At 42.8% G+C, this 13,331-nt stretch overlaps 1 protein-coding gene across 1 annotated transcript in view; it reads right to left on the bottom strand.

Annotated features, from left to right (window-relative positions):
• Window positions 1-2,662: 2,662 nt before the first annotated feature.
• LOC130712871 (uncharacterized) overlaps window positions 2,663-13,331 on the bottom strand; it is a 19,103-nt gene continuing 8,434 nt past the window's right edge. The window contains exon 2 of the mRNA XM_057562685.1: window positions 2,663-3,529. Within this exon, the coding sequence (XP_057418668.1) occupies window positions 2,663-3,529 (867 nt within the window). The remainder of the gene's footprint in view (window positions 3,530-13,331) is intronic.

The following is a 13,331-nucleotide window of genomic DNA, read 5'->3' as shown; positions in this document are numbered from 1 at the left end:
CATAAAGAGGAGTTAAAATGAAGATCAAGGGACTTTCCAACGAGTCTGAGCGCCTAGGCGCTCTGAATTGGCGCTCAGGCGCTCTGGAATTGGCGCTCAGGCGCTCTGAATTGGCGCCTGAGCGCCCGGAACAGCCCAAACTCGTGATTTTTGCCTATAAATAGGTTGATATTATATCTCAGTCAGTCACCTAAGTTCAGTTAGGCTAACGACCTCACCATTCACACAACCACCTCAAACACCAATGGCCATAATCACGATCATCCGCAGATGAACAAATCTCGGAGGGGACTCACCGTACAACCCTCATTCATGTGGGGGGACACACCGTCCGCCAGACTCACCGTCCGTCCACAGAATCACAAGGTGACCGCAGTCAACAAATCACGTGGGGACACACCGTACAACCCACAAAACACCCTCGCGTGCAAGTAACCGTTTGTCTCTAACAATACCATCGTTCTCATGGCCCACAGTCTTCACTAGACCTATGTCCAATTATTCACATTTTACTTGCAAGCGATTAAGTTCTCATTTCTCTTTGTTAAAGGCTCTATTGAGTCAACCTAGAGTCTTAACATTTTCACAAAACTTATATAACTTAAATGACAGTAAATAAGCACAGCACCAAAAGGAATTACAGCTAGGTGAGCGACCTTTTGGTAGTAATCAAGATAGGCAACATATAAGTCATTCCAAGGCTCTCATGCATATCAATACTTAGATCATGGAAACTCCACCAATCAAGCTATCACATAAACTTGTGCATGAGTCGGAAAGAAGAAAACTTGCCAACAACCACAAAAATGGCTTAGCCGAACCCCAAAGGGTCCAAGGTTTTCTAAAACACTTCCTTCCTTCCATCTCAACTTCACAAGTCAATGTCCAGCCAACAAACATAACCATATACTCTCCAAAAAATCCAGCAAAGATCATGTTACAAATTGCTTCTTAAAATCATGTGATAATCTAGGCAAATTTAGCATAAAATCATGATTTTCATACATAAAACCTAGGGTCATTTGGCAAACATCAACCTACTGATAAAGGCATCACACAAGCTTCACAAATATGGTATAAATTCCAGAAATAATCAGCAATAATCTATACATTGAAAAGCTCAAGAAAAATCCACCAAAACCCAAGGTTTTGGCCTAGCCAAGAACACCATTTGCTCTAGGGTTCTTTCCTTTTTTTTTTGAAAAACATTTGGCCATCCTCTAGGCCATTGAACAGCAGCAAAACATCAACCTAATGATCATCATTCTCAGCCTTAAGAATTCAATTTCAGTACAGAATTCGTTCTAAACATCAACATGGCAAAACTAGTCCAAATTGGCAACTATGGCAAGTAGCATGGTATCAACTTGTATCAAATTTTAGGCTGCAAATTTCAAACCCTTAAACATGCATTCTACCCTCATCCAAACGTGCATCATACACCCAACTAAGATCAGAATATAGTCATGCTAACTAAGGAATCCATCATGACATAGAACCTAGACTCTACCCACTAGATCCACCCCTTACCTTTGGTGTTGGGTTTTGAGGAAGATGAAGGTTTGGTTCTGGAAAAAAAATGAATGGAAAGGGCTACTCTCTTCTACACCTTCAACCTTGGTCTGGTCTCCTCCTCTCCCTCTTGATCACACTTGCTTTCACTCTTGCTCTTCTCCTTTCTTCCTCTCTAGCCGCCACTCTCCCTCTCCTTTTCTCTCTTCTTTTCTTTCTTTTTCACTTCTGAATTGTGTGGGCAAAACAAGAGTGTTTGATTAGGTTTCCTTTCAGCCTTATAGTTCTCTCAAAAACTGAAGCAAAGTTCCCCCTTTTGCCCCTCTATACACGGCCAAGACATGCACCATCAAGGGCATGCATAATTCACAATTTTTGAATGGGAACAAGGCATTAATGGCACTTAATTTTCTATTAATCCTTGTCTCAAAACTGACCAGCTTTTGTTCATGAGCCTTAAACCCTAATTATCTTCTCTAAACTCTTGCTAAATAGTCAACCAAGTCTTCCCTCCTTCCTTCCTCATGGAATTCGACTAGCATGCATCATGGGCTAGGTTTTCTTTGTTTTTTTCTTCTCCCTTCATAACTTGGCCCAAGTCCAACTAAATACTCTCCTAGCTACTGATTAAGAGGCTCAATTAAATCAAGGCAAACTCCTTCTCTTGATTTTTAAAGAAACAAATTCGGACTTAAGAATTTTCCTCTAACAAAATTGCTAGTACAAAACAGCCTGACCTTCTGTCACTAAAACAAGGCTATCTCGGGTTACAGAGGTCGGAATGACCTGAAACCAACGAGAGAATTTAGCTAACTCAGAGAGCTACAACTCTCATGAAGGAAGCTTTTCAAGATTAGGTCCTTAAGACCTCTCAAAACTTCACACAAGGTCACAGACAGTTTAGCAATTAAATCAAACATCACTAGAAATTTCACTTTCATTCAATAAATCACTTAAGCAATACATCAGCAAGGTTAGGGTCTTACACTCTCAATCTCGTTCTTCAGGGTAAAGCAATCTCCCGTTTCGTGGCCGGCCGAGCATTGGTACTCGCACCACTTTGTTTTATCCAACGCCACTCGAGGCGGGTCAGCCTCTTTCTCGCCTTCCTCAACTGCGTGAGTTGCCTTGACCTCTCGAAGCAACTCCGTCAGATGGGCATTAAGACTCTTTCCTGACTCCTCTCGCCGGCGAGGGTCAGCTTGATGCCACGGTCTGCGGCGCTCAAAGTTTTCTCTCTAGGATACAATGGTTCCTTCGCAGTCTTTTCTTCTGTTCTTACCTTCCTGTCTCGCTTTTTGCTGCTCTCTCCCCTTTCCTTAGTCCGTTTTTCTTCCGGCGAAGCGTCCCCCAGCTCGCCGTCTTTCTCCTTTTTCGCGCGCCTTCGCTTGAAAGCATCATCTTCCTCGTCCAAGATGTAGGTGTTTGCTCGCGTCCAGATCTCCGCCATGGACCGAGCCGGTTTGCAGCTCAATTTGCTGTTCAGCTTCCCCGGTTGCAACCCGTTCTTGAAGGCACGCGCACAGGCGTGCGGCTCAGACTCCTCAATTTTGACTGATGCTGCGCTGAATCGTTTTACATACTGCTTCAGAGTCTCGCCCTCAGATTGGCGGACGTTGTAGAGATCCTCGATCGTCACCTGCTTGGTTTTGCTGGCGGAAAACTGGACGTGGAATTTTGATGAGAAGTCACGGAAATTAGTAATGGATCCTCGGGGTAGCGTGGTAAACCAGGCTATGGCTGTGCCTTTGAACGTAGCTGGAAACATCCTGCACTTCACAGTGCCCGAACTGGCACTGATCAACATTTTTGTGTTGAAGTATAACAAGTGCTCTTTGGGATCAGCCTTCCCGCTGTATGTCTCAAGGACAATATTCTTCATGTTATCCGGTATGGCAACCTCCCTTACTGCCGCTGAGAACGGCTCGAATTTAGCCACGGCCTCCACCTCGCGTCCCCCTTCATCCTGCTGCTCGGAACGATAATACTCAAGCTGTTCTTGCAAGTAATCGTTCCTCTGTCGTATATCATCAATGTAAGATCAAGTTTTGATCTAGTAGTACAAATCATGTTTTGATGATTACAAGTTAACCTTTTGATATGAACAATTGTGGTACTCTAACGTGTTTTTCTGAGTGTGCTATTTACAGGCTCTGACCTCATCTCAATCTCACACAAATCAGAAGCACTGTGTATAAAGGGTAACCCAAGCAACGCTTTCGCATTCACCATGTTCAGTATGAACAGTGGAAAAGCTTCAGAAGTTCTGAAGATATACAAACTCTGATGTGGACTCAGTCGCTAGAAGCTCTGAAGATCCAGAAGTTCTGATAACCAAGAAACACTGAAGGTTCAGATGTTCTGATGGTGTAGAAGACTCTGAAGATCCAGAAGCTGAATAGTGGAAACTCTGAAGTCCAGAAGCAAGAAACTCTGAAGGCCATGTTCTTCCCTCTGAGTTCAGAATCAGAAGATACAATGGTCAGAGGATCTGTGCTTTCCCTCTGACTCTGATCAACCGGCTTCACAAGTTCCAATATGAAGTATTCCCCTGATCAGAAGTCTCCTAGGTTAAAAGGTCAAGTCGCTATCCAAGTACAAAAGCAAGTGTACCTTCCTGACGACCTACCTAACGTTCTCAGCCACAGCAGAAGCTGGATTTTCAAGAACTGCCCTCCAACGGTAGCATTTCCCATGCAACGCTCAACCCTAATCCTTGGAGTATATATAGAGGCTGAAGATTGAAAGAAGCGGCTACAAGAATATACAAGAAGCAATACACACGCGCAAGATATTCAAAATATTCTAAGCTTTCTTTCATCTGAAATTCATTGTGTTTACTATTAGCTTTTTAGAAGCAAATCTCTTGTAAACATTTCTTTGATAAACAGTTTGTTTAGTTCCTTTAGGAGATCAAGGTTGATCGGATCCTAGAGAAGACTAAGAGAGTGAATCTTAGTGGTAGTTCCTTTAGGAGATCAAGTTTGATCGGATCCTAGAGAAGACTAAGAGAGTGAATCTTAGTGTGAGCTAAGTCAGTGTAATTGTTAGTCACTTGTAGGTTTCAAGTGCAGTTGTAACTCTTACCTGATTAGTGGATTGCCTTCATTCTAAGAAGGAAGAAATCACCTTAACGGGTGGACTGGAGTAGCTTGAGTGATTTATCAAGTGAACCAGGATAAAATCCTTGTGTGCTTTTCTATCTCTTATCTTTAGCACTTAAGTTCTCGAAAGATTTGTCAAAATCTTTAAGGTGGTAGTTTTGTACTGAAAACGTTATTCAAACCCCCCCTTTCTACCGTTTTTCATACCTTCAATTGGTATCAGAGCGCAAGTTCTGATTACCACACCTAACAGTGTTCAGTGATCCGGGCCGGTGTGAAAAACAATGGCTGCCACCACCAGTGAAACTCAAAGAGATGGTTACAATGCAAAGCCTCCCATGTTCGACGGTCAAAGGTTCGAATATTGGAAAGATAGACTGGAAAGTTTCTTTCTGGGTTTCGATGCAGATCTCTGGGATATTATTGTGGATGGCTACGAGCGTCCAGTTGATGCAGATGGCAAGAAGATCCCAAGGTCAGAGATGACTGCAGATCAAAAGAAGCTGTACTCACAACATCACAAAGCAAGAGCAATTCTTCTAAGTGCTATTTCCTATGAGGAGTACCAGAAGATTACAGATCGTGAGTTTGCTAAAGGCATTTTTGATTCTCTGAAGATGTCTCATGAAGGAAACAAGAAAGTCAAAGAATCAAAGGCATTGTCTTTGATCCAAAAGTATGAATCCTTCATCATGGAGCCAAATGAGTCCATTGAAGAAATGTTCTCCAGATTCCAACTGCTTGTAGCTGGCATACGTCCTCTCAACAAGAGCTACACAACAAAAGATCATGTCATAAGGGTCATCAGGTGTCTTCCTGAAAGTTGGATGCCTTTGGTGACTTCAATAGAGCTCACGAGAGACGTTGAGAATATGAGTTTAGAAGAACTCATCAGCATTTTGTAATGCCATGAGCTGAAGCGCTCAGAGATGCAAGATCTGAGAAAAAAATCCATAGCCTTGAAATCCAAATCTGAAAAGGCTAAAGTTGAGAAGTCAAAGGCTCTTCAAGCTGAAGAAGAAAAATCTGAAGAAGCATCAGAAGATTCTGATGAAGATGAGCTGACTCTGATCTCCAAGAGACTCAACCGCATCTGGAAGCACAGGCAGAGCAAGTTCAAAGGCTCTGGAAAGGCAAGAGGAAAGTCTGAATCCTCAGGTCAGAAGAAGTCATCAATCAAGGAAGTCACTTGCTTTGAGTGCAAAGAATCAGGGCACTACAAAAGTGACTGTCCAAAATTGAAGAAGGACAAGAAGCCAAAGAAGCACTTCAAGACCAAGAAGAGTCTGATGGTGACATTCGATGAATCAGAGTCAGAGGATGTTGACTCTGATGGTGAAGTCCAAGGACTCATGGCCATTGTCAAAGACAAAGGAGCAGAGTCAAAGGAAGCTGTTGACTCTGACTCAGAATCAGAAGGAGATCCAGACTCTGACGATGAAAATGAGGTATTTGCTTCCTTCTCTACCTCTGAACTGAAACATGCTTTGTCTGATATCATGGATAAGTATAACTTCTTGTTGTCTAAGCATAAGAAGCTGAAAAAGAACTTATCTGCTGTTTCTAAAACTCCTTCTGAACATGAGAAAATCATATCTGATTTGAAAAATGATAATCATGCTTTAGTTAACTCTAACTCTGTGCTTAAGAATCAAATTGCTAAGTTAGAAGAAGTTATTGCCTGCGATGCCTCTGATAGTAAGCATGAATCTAAGTATGAAAAATCTTTTCAAAGATTCCTGGCTAAAAGCGTAGATAGAAGCTTAATGGCTTCAATGATCTATGGTGTAAGCAGAAATGGAATGCATGGCATTGGCTATTCTAAACCAATTAGAAATGAGCCTTCTGTGTCTAAAGCTAAATCTTTATATGAATGCTTTGTTCCCTCTGGTACCATATTGCCTGATCCTGTACCTGCTAAAGTTGCTAAAAACCCTCTTAAAAAGGGATCTTTCTCTATGACTAAATATCATGCAAATATTCCTTTAAAATATTATGTTGAGACACCCAAGGTGATCAGAACCTCTGGGGTAACTAACAAAAGAGGACCCAGAAAGTGGGTACCTAAGGACAAGATTATCTATGTTGCAGATATCCTTGATAGCTCCACTGAAACACCAATCATGGTATCTGGACAGTGGATGCTCGCGTCACATGACGGGAGAAAAGCGTATGTTCCGAGAGCTGAAACTTAAGCCTGGAGGCGAAGTTGGCTTCGGAGGAAATGAAAAGGGTAAAATTATTGGTACTGGTACTATTTGTGTAGATAGTAGTCCATGCATTGATAATGTTTTATTGGTAGACGGCTTAACACATAACTTATTGTCTATAAGTCAATTAGCTGACAAGGGTTATGATGTTATATTCAATCAAAGGTCCTGCCGGGCTGTAAGTCAGATCGATGGCTCTGTTCTGTTTAACAGCAAGAGGAAGAACAACATTTATAAGATCAGATTATCTGAGTTGGAGGCTCAGAATGTGAAGTGCCTTCTGTCTGTTAATGAAGAGCAGTGGGTATGGCATAGACGGTTAGGGCATGCCAGTATGAGAAAGATTTCTCAGCTGAGCAAGCTAAACCTTGTCAGGGGCTTACCCAATCTGAAGTTCGCTTCAGACGCTCTTTGTGAAGCATGTCAGAAAGGCAAATTCACAAAAGTCCCTTTCAAGGCAAAGAATGTTGTCTCAACCTCAAGGCCGTTAGAACTTCTGCATATCGACCTGTTTGGACCAGTGAAAACTGAGTCTATAGGTGGCAAGAGATATGGGATGGTTATCGTTGATGACTATAGCCGCTGGACATGGGTAAAGTTTCTAACCCGCAAGGATGAGTCTCATGCTGTGTTCTCTACCTTCATTGCTCAAGTGCAAAACGAGAAGGCTTGTAGAATTGTGCGTGTCAGAAGTGACCGTGGTGGAGAGTTTGAGAATGACAAGTTTGAGAGTCTGTTTGATTCCTATGGAATTGCACATGATTTCTCGTGTCCCAGAACTCCTCAACAAAATGGTGTTGTTGAGAGGAAGAACAGAACTCTTCAGGAGATGGCTAGAACCATGCTCCAAGAAACTGGCATGGCTAAGCACTTTTGGGCAGAGGCAGTAAATACAGCATGTTACATTCAGAATAGAATCTCTGTGAGACCAATTCTGAATAAGACTCCTTATGAATTGTGGAAGAACATAAAACCCAACATTTCTTATTTTCATCCTTTTGGCTGTGTTTGTTATGTTCTCAATACTAAGGATAGATTGCATAAATTTGATGCTAAGTCTTCTAAGTGTCTATTACTTGGTTATTCTGATAGATCTAAAGGTTTTAGATTTTATAATACTGATGCTAAGACTATTGAAGAATCTATTCATGTTAGATTTGATGATAAGCTTGACTCTGACCAGTCAAAGCTAGTTGAAAAGTTTGCAGACTTAAGCATTAATGTTTCTGACAAAGGCAAAGCTCCAGAGGAAGTTGAGCCAGAGGAAGATGAACCAGAGGAAGAAGCTGGTCCCTCTAACTCACAAACTCTGAAGAAGAGCAGAATCACTGCAGCTCATCCTAAGGAATTGATTCTGGGCAACAAAGATGAACCAGTCAGAACCAGATCTGCCTTCAGACCCTCTGAAGAGACCTTGCTGAGCCTGAAAGGATTGGTGTCCTTAATTGAACCCAAGTCCATAGATGAAGCTCTTCAGGACAAGGATTGGATTCTGGCCATGGAAGAAGAATTGAATCAATTCTCCAAGAACGATGTTTGGAGCTTAGTGAAGAAGCCTGAGAATGTCCATGTTATTGGAACGAAATGGGTATTCAGAAACAAGCTAAATGAGAAAGGAGATGTAGTCAGAAACAAGGCAAGGCTAGTTGCTCAAGGCTACAGCCAGCAGGAAGGAATAGACTACACTGAAACATTTGCTCCAGTAGCAAGACTGGAGGCAATCAGACTATTGATTTCTTTCTCAGTAAATCACAACATAATTCTACATCAGATGGACGTAAAGAGTGCCTTCCTAAATGGTTATATCTCAGAGGAAGTCTATGTTCATCAACCCCCAGGTTTTGAAGATGAAAAGAAACCAGACCATGTGTTCAAATTGAAGAAATCACTCTACGGTCTGAAGCAAGCTCCTAGAGCATGGTATGAGAGACTTAGCTCATTCCTTCTGGAGAATGAGTTTGTAAGGGGTAAAGTAGATACAACTCTCTTTTGCAAGACTTATAAAGATGATATCTTAATTGTGCAAATTTATGTTGATGATATTATATTTGGTTCTGCTAATCAATCTCTATGCAAAGAATTTTCTGAGATGATGCAGGCTGAATTTGAGATGAGTATGATGGGAGAATTAAAGTACTTTCTGGGAATACAAGTTGATCAAACACCAGAAGGAACATATATCCATCAGAGCAAGTACACTAAAGAACTTCTGAAGAAGTTCAATATGCTGGAATCTACAGTGGCCAAGACTCCAATGCATCCAACATGCATTCTGGAAAAAGAAGATATAAGTGGTAAAGTATGTCAGAAGCTCTATCGTGGCATGATAGGTTCACTTCTATACTTAACTGCATCCAGGCCAGACATATTATTTAGTGTTCATTTATGTGCTCGTTTCCAATCAGATCCAAGGGAAACCCACTTAACTGCTGTTAAGAGGATCCTAAGGTATCTGAAAGGCACCACTAACCTTGGCTTGATGTATAAGAAAACATCAGAGTATAAGCTTTCAGGTTATTGTGATGCTGATTATGCTGGAGATAGAACAGAGAGAAAAAGTACTTCTGGAAATTGTCAATTTCTGGGAAGCAATCTAGTCTCATGGGCAAGCAAGAGGCAATCAACCATTGCACTATCAACTGCAGAGGCAGAATATATCTCAGCAGCAATATGCAGCACTCAGATGCTCTGGATGAAACATCAGCTGGAGGATTATCAGATCCTTGAGAGCAATATCCCAATCTATTGTGATAACACTGCTGCTATCTCATTGAGTAAGAATCCTATCTTGCATTCAAGGGCAAAGCACATTGAGGTAAAGCATCATTTTATTAGAGATTATGTACAGAAGGGCGTACTTCTTCTGAAGTTTGTTGATACTGACCATCAATGGGCAGATATCTTTACAAAGCCCTTAGCTGAAGATAGATTTAATTTTATTCTGAAAAATCTAAACATGGACTTTTGTCCAGAGTGAAGATGGATCAGAACCTCTGACTATGATACTTCTTGATCAGAAGATGTCTAGTCCAGAAGGTAACTCAATCAGAGTGTGTGTACCCACTGGTACCGACTCTGAAGCTGAGACAGCAACACGTGCGTCAGAATTTCTGATGCATAGTTCCTTGTGCCCGTGTGACAGTCTGTTATGATTGCGTGTAGATATGCTTATCTCCTGTGTGTGATTGTGTATTTTACTGTTACTATCTATCTTTAATTTTCAACCGTTGATCTTAAAGTGCTTTTTGAATCAACAACGGTTATTTGATAAAACCCACTATACACACACGTTCTCTCTCACTTCCGGTTTTCACTCTCGCACTCTCTGCTTTTCAAAACCGCCTCCTTCTCAATTTCTCTCTCGATCTCTCCTCATCCTTCAAACTTCATCTTCTACCTCAAACCTTCAACCTCTTCAAAATGGTGAGACAAACCAGAAGATCTACTGCAGATGCACCTCAGTTCCCTCATATGGTAGTCGGTTTGGCAACGGGTCAACGAGGCTCTGAGAACCCAGCACAAGAACAAGCTCAAGCTCAAGAGGAGATTGTTCCTATTGCAGAACGGGGCTGTGCCGTTCACTGTGTATTTCCTCCTGAGGAACTCCAAGTCCTGGCAGAATGGAGATTCAACCTCGACAACTTGGCTGCAAATGGGTTTGATCTTCGTCCTGAAGTCCAAGCTCAAGGTTGGGGAAACTACTTCAATCGACTTCGAGGACCGGTGTATGAGAAGCTGGTAAAGGAATTCTGGAAGCACGCCGATTGTGATGACACTCAGGTGGTCTCTTACATACTGGGTAGGAAGATCATCATCACGGAGAAGTCATTCGTGAATCTGCTAGGTGCAGAAACTGCTCATGGGTATCGGTTCTCACTGACGGAATCGAAGCTGAAACCCAGAACCAAGGACATCGTCAACAAGGCCCTATACACCACTTTCAAACCGGGCAAGACGAGTTATAAGGTGATGGATCTTCACCCTAAACTCAGGATCTGGCACAAGATCCTGCTCAACTGCATCAATCAGCGACCAAAGGGCAGTTCTCCAGACTACATCAACTTCAACCAGAAGGCGATGCTGTTCTTCATTCAAGACAAGGAGAAGATCTGCCTTCCCTACTTCCTGTTCTCCTATTTGAAGGAATGCATCCGGAAGTCTCGCACCACCTCCTCCATCAAGTCTGCAATCAAATATATCCCTTTTGGGAGGCTGCTCTCAGACTTTCTCATTGAAAGCAACTTGGTGCAAGATTTGATCGATGCTGGTTGCACAGAGGACTTGAGCACAATTGTCAGCGATGTCTTCACTGCCAACTCTCTGAAGAAGATGGGTTTGGTCCAGAAGAAGATTGCTCCTGCTCATGAGGACACATCTTCTGAGATCAGAGGAAGAAGAATGCCTCTGAATGACTACCCTCTGTGGACTCAAGCAGACCATCCTGAAGCCATCAGATGCTATGTTGAAGACCTCAGGGCTCAAGGATTCGAGATTGACCTTGATGATTTCGTCAGCAGACTTCCACCAGCTCCAGAGTTTCCTTCTCCTCCCAAGAAGAAAACCAAGAGGAAGATGGTTCTGGACGAATCCTCAGAGGAATCTGATGTCCCTCTGGTCAAGAAGGCGAAGAGCAAGCCTGATGATGATGATGGTGATGATAGTGAGGATGGTCCTCCAAAGAAGAAGCAGAAGAAAGTCAGAATTGTGGTGAAGCCTACTCGGGTGGAACCAGCTGCTGCAGAGGTCAGAAGGACTGAAGCTCCTGCCAGAGTGACTCGTTCATCAGCACATTCAAGTAAGCCTGCACTTGCTTCTGATGATGATTTGAATTTATTTGATGCACTTCCCAATTTCTGCCTTACTCCAACACTCTTCAAATCCCCTCACTCCTATTCCTGAAACCCAACCAGCCGCACAAACTTCTCCTACTGAAGCACCTCTCTGGAATTTGCTTCAGAACCAACCCTCTAGGTCAGAAGATCCAACCTCTCTCCTTACCATTCCATATGACCCATTACTTTCTGAACCACTCACCCAAAACCAACCAGAACCCAAACCAACAGAACCACAACCCAGAACGTCTGATCACTCTGCTCCCAGAGCATCACCACGTCCTGCTGTCAGAACCACGGATACAGACTCTTCATCCGCCTTCACACCTGTATCCTTCCCCATCAATGTCATTGACTCTCCTCCCTCCAATACCTCTGAATCAATTAGAAAATTCATGGAGGTTAGGAAAGAGAAGGTATCTGCCTTGGAAGAATATTACCTTACCTGTCCAAGCCCTAGGCAATATCCTGGCCCTAGACCTGAACGTCTAGTTGACCCAGATGAACCTATCTTGGCCAATCCTATCCAAGAGGCAGATCCCCTAGTTCATCAAGCTCACCCTGTCCCTGACCAACAAGTGCCAATTCAACCAGACTCTGAACTCGAACGCTCAGTGTCTAACCAATCCTCGGTTAGATCACCTCACCCTCTGGTTGAAACTTCAGACCCTCACCATGGAACCTCTGAACCCAATGCACCCATAATTAACATTGGTTCTCCACAAGGGGCCTCTGAAGCTCATAGCAGCAATCACCCAGCCTCTCCTGAAACCAACCTCTCCATAATTCCCTATACTCACCTTCAACCCACATCTCTCTCTGAGTGCATCAATATCTTCAATCATGAAGCCTCCTTGAGGCTCCGCAATGTGCACGGTCAGACTGACCTCAGTGAGAATGCTGAACATGTGGCTGATGAGTGGAACAATTTGAGCACTTGGCTGGTGGCTCAGTTTCCCGTTATGATGCAGCTCCTGCATGCAGAGGGAAGTCAGAGCGTTGAGGCTGCAAAGCAAAGGTTTGCCAGAAGGGTGGCTCTTCATGAACTAGAACAGAGAAATAAGCTTCTTGAAGCTATTGAAGAAGCCAAGCGCAAGAAAGAGCAAGAAGAAGAAGCTGCACGTCAAGCAGCAGCTCAGGCTGAACAAGCCAGACTTGAGGCAGAGCGTCTTGAAGCTGAGGCTGAGGCAGAGCGACTTGCACCAGTTATGTTTACTCCTGCTGCTTCTGCTTCCATTCCAGAACCTCAAGCTGCTCAGAACGTTCCTTCCAGCTCTACTCAGACAAGCTCATCCAGACTCGACATCATGGAACAACGTCTTGACACTCATGAATCCATGCTGATTGAGATGAAGCAAATGATGATGGAACTTCTGCGCCGCACCGACAAACCTTAGTCTTAGGATTTCTTCTTTTTCCTCTTTCGTTTACTTTGTTTTCCTTTTTGTTAAACTCTGTTTCTTTTTTATTTACTTATTTTCATTTGTTCGTTTGTGATTCTATATGCATATATCTATTTATATTTGTGTCACATATGTTTGCAAAACCTGTTTTATTCATAATTGTTTCTATGTTTACATCATAATTCTTTCCATCATACATTATTCCCTATATCTAGAATGGAGGATCCTTCCTCATTCTTCTGCATTCTTGGCGCTGCTCCACTCTTTCCT

Source organism: Lotus japonicus, chromosome 4 (genome assembly GCF_012489685.1).
Source record: "Lotus japonicus ecotype B-129 chromosome 4, LjGifu_v1.2".
In the NCBI taxonomy this organism is placed as follows: Eukaryota; Viridiplantae; Streptophyta; class Magnoliopsida; order Fabales; family Fabaceae; genus Lotus; species Lotus japonicus.
Note: the sequence above shows the minus strand (reverse complement) of the source record. Positions and strands in the feature narration are given on the sequence as shown.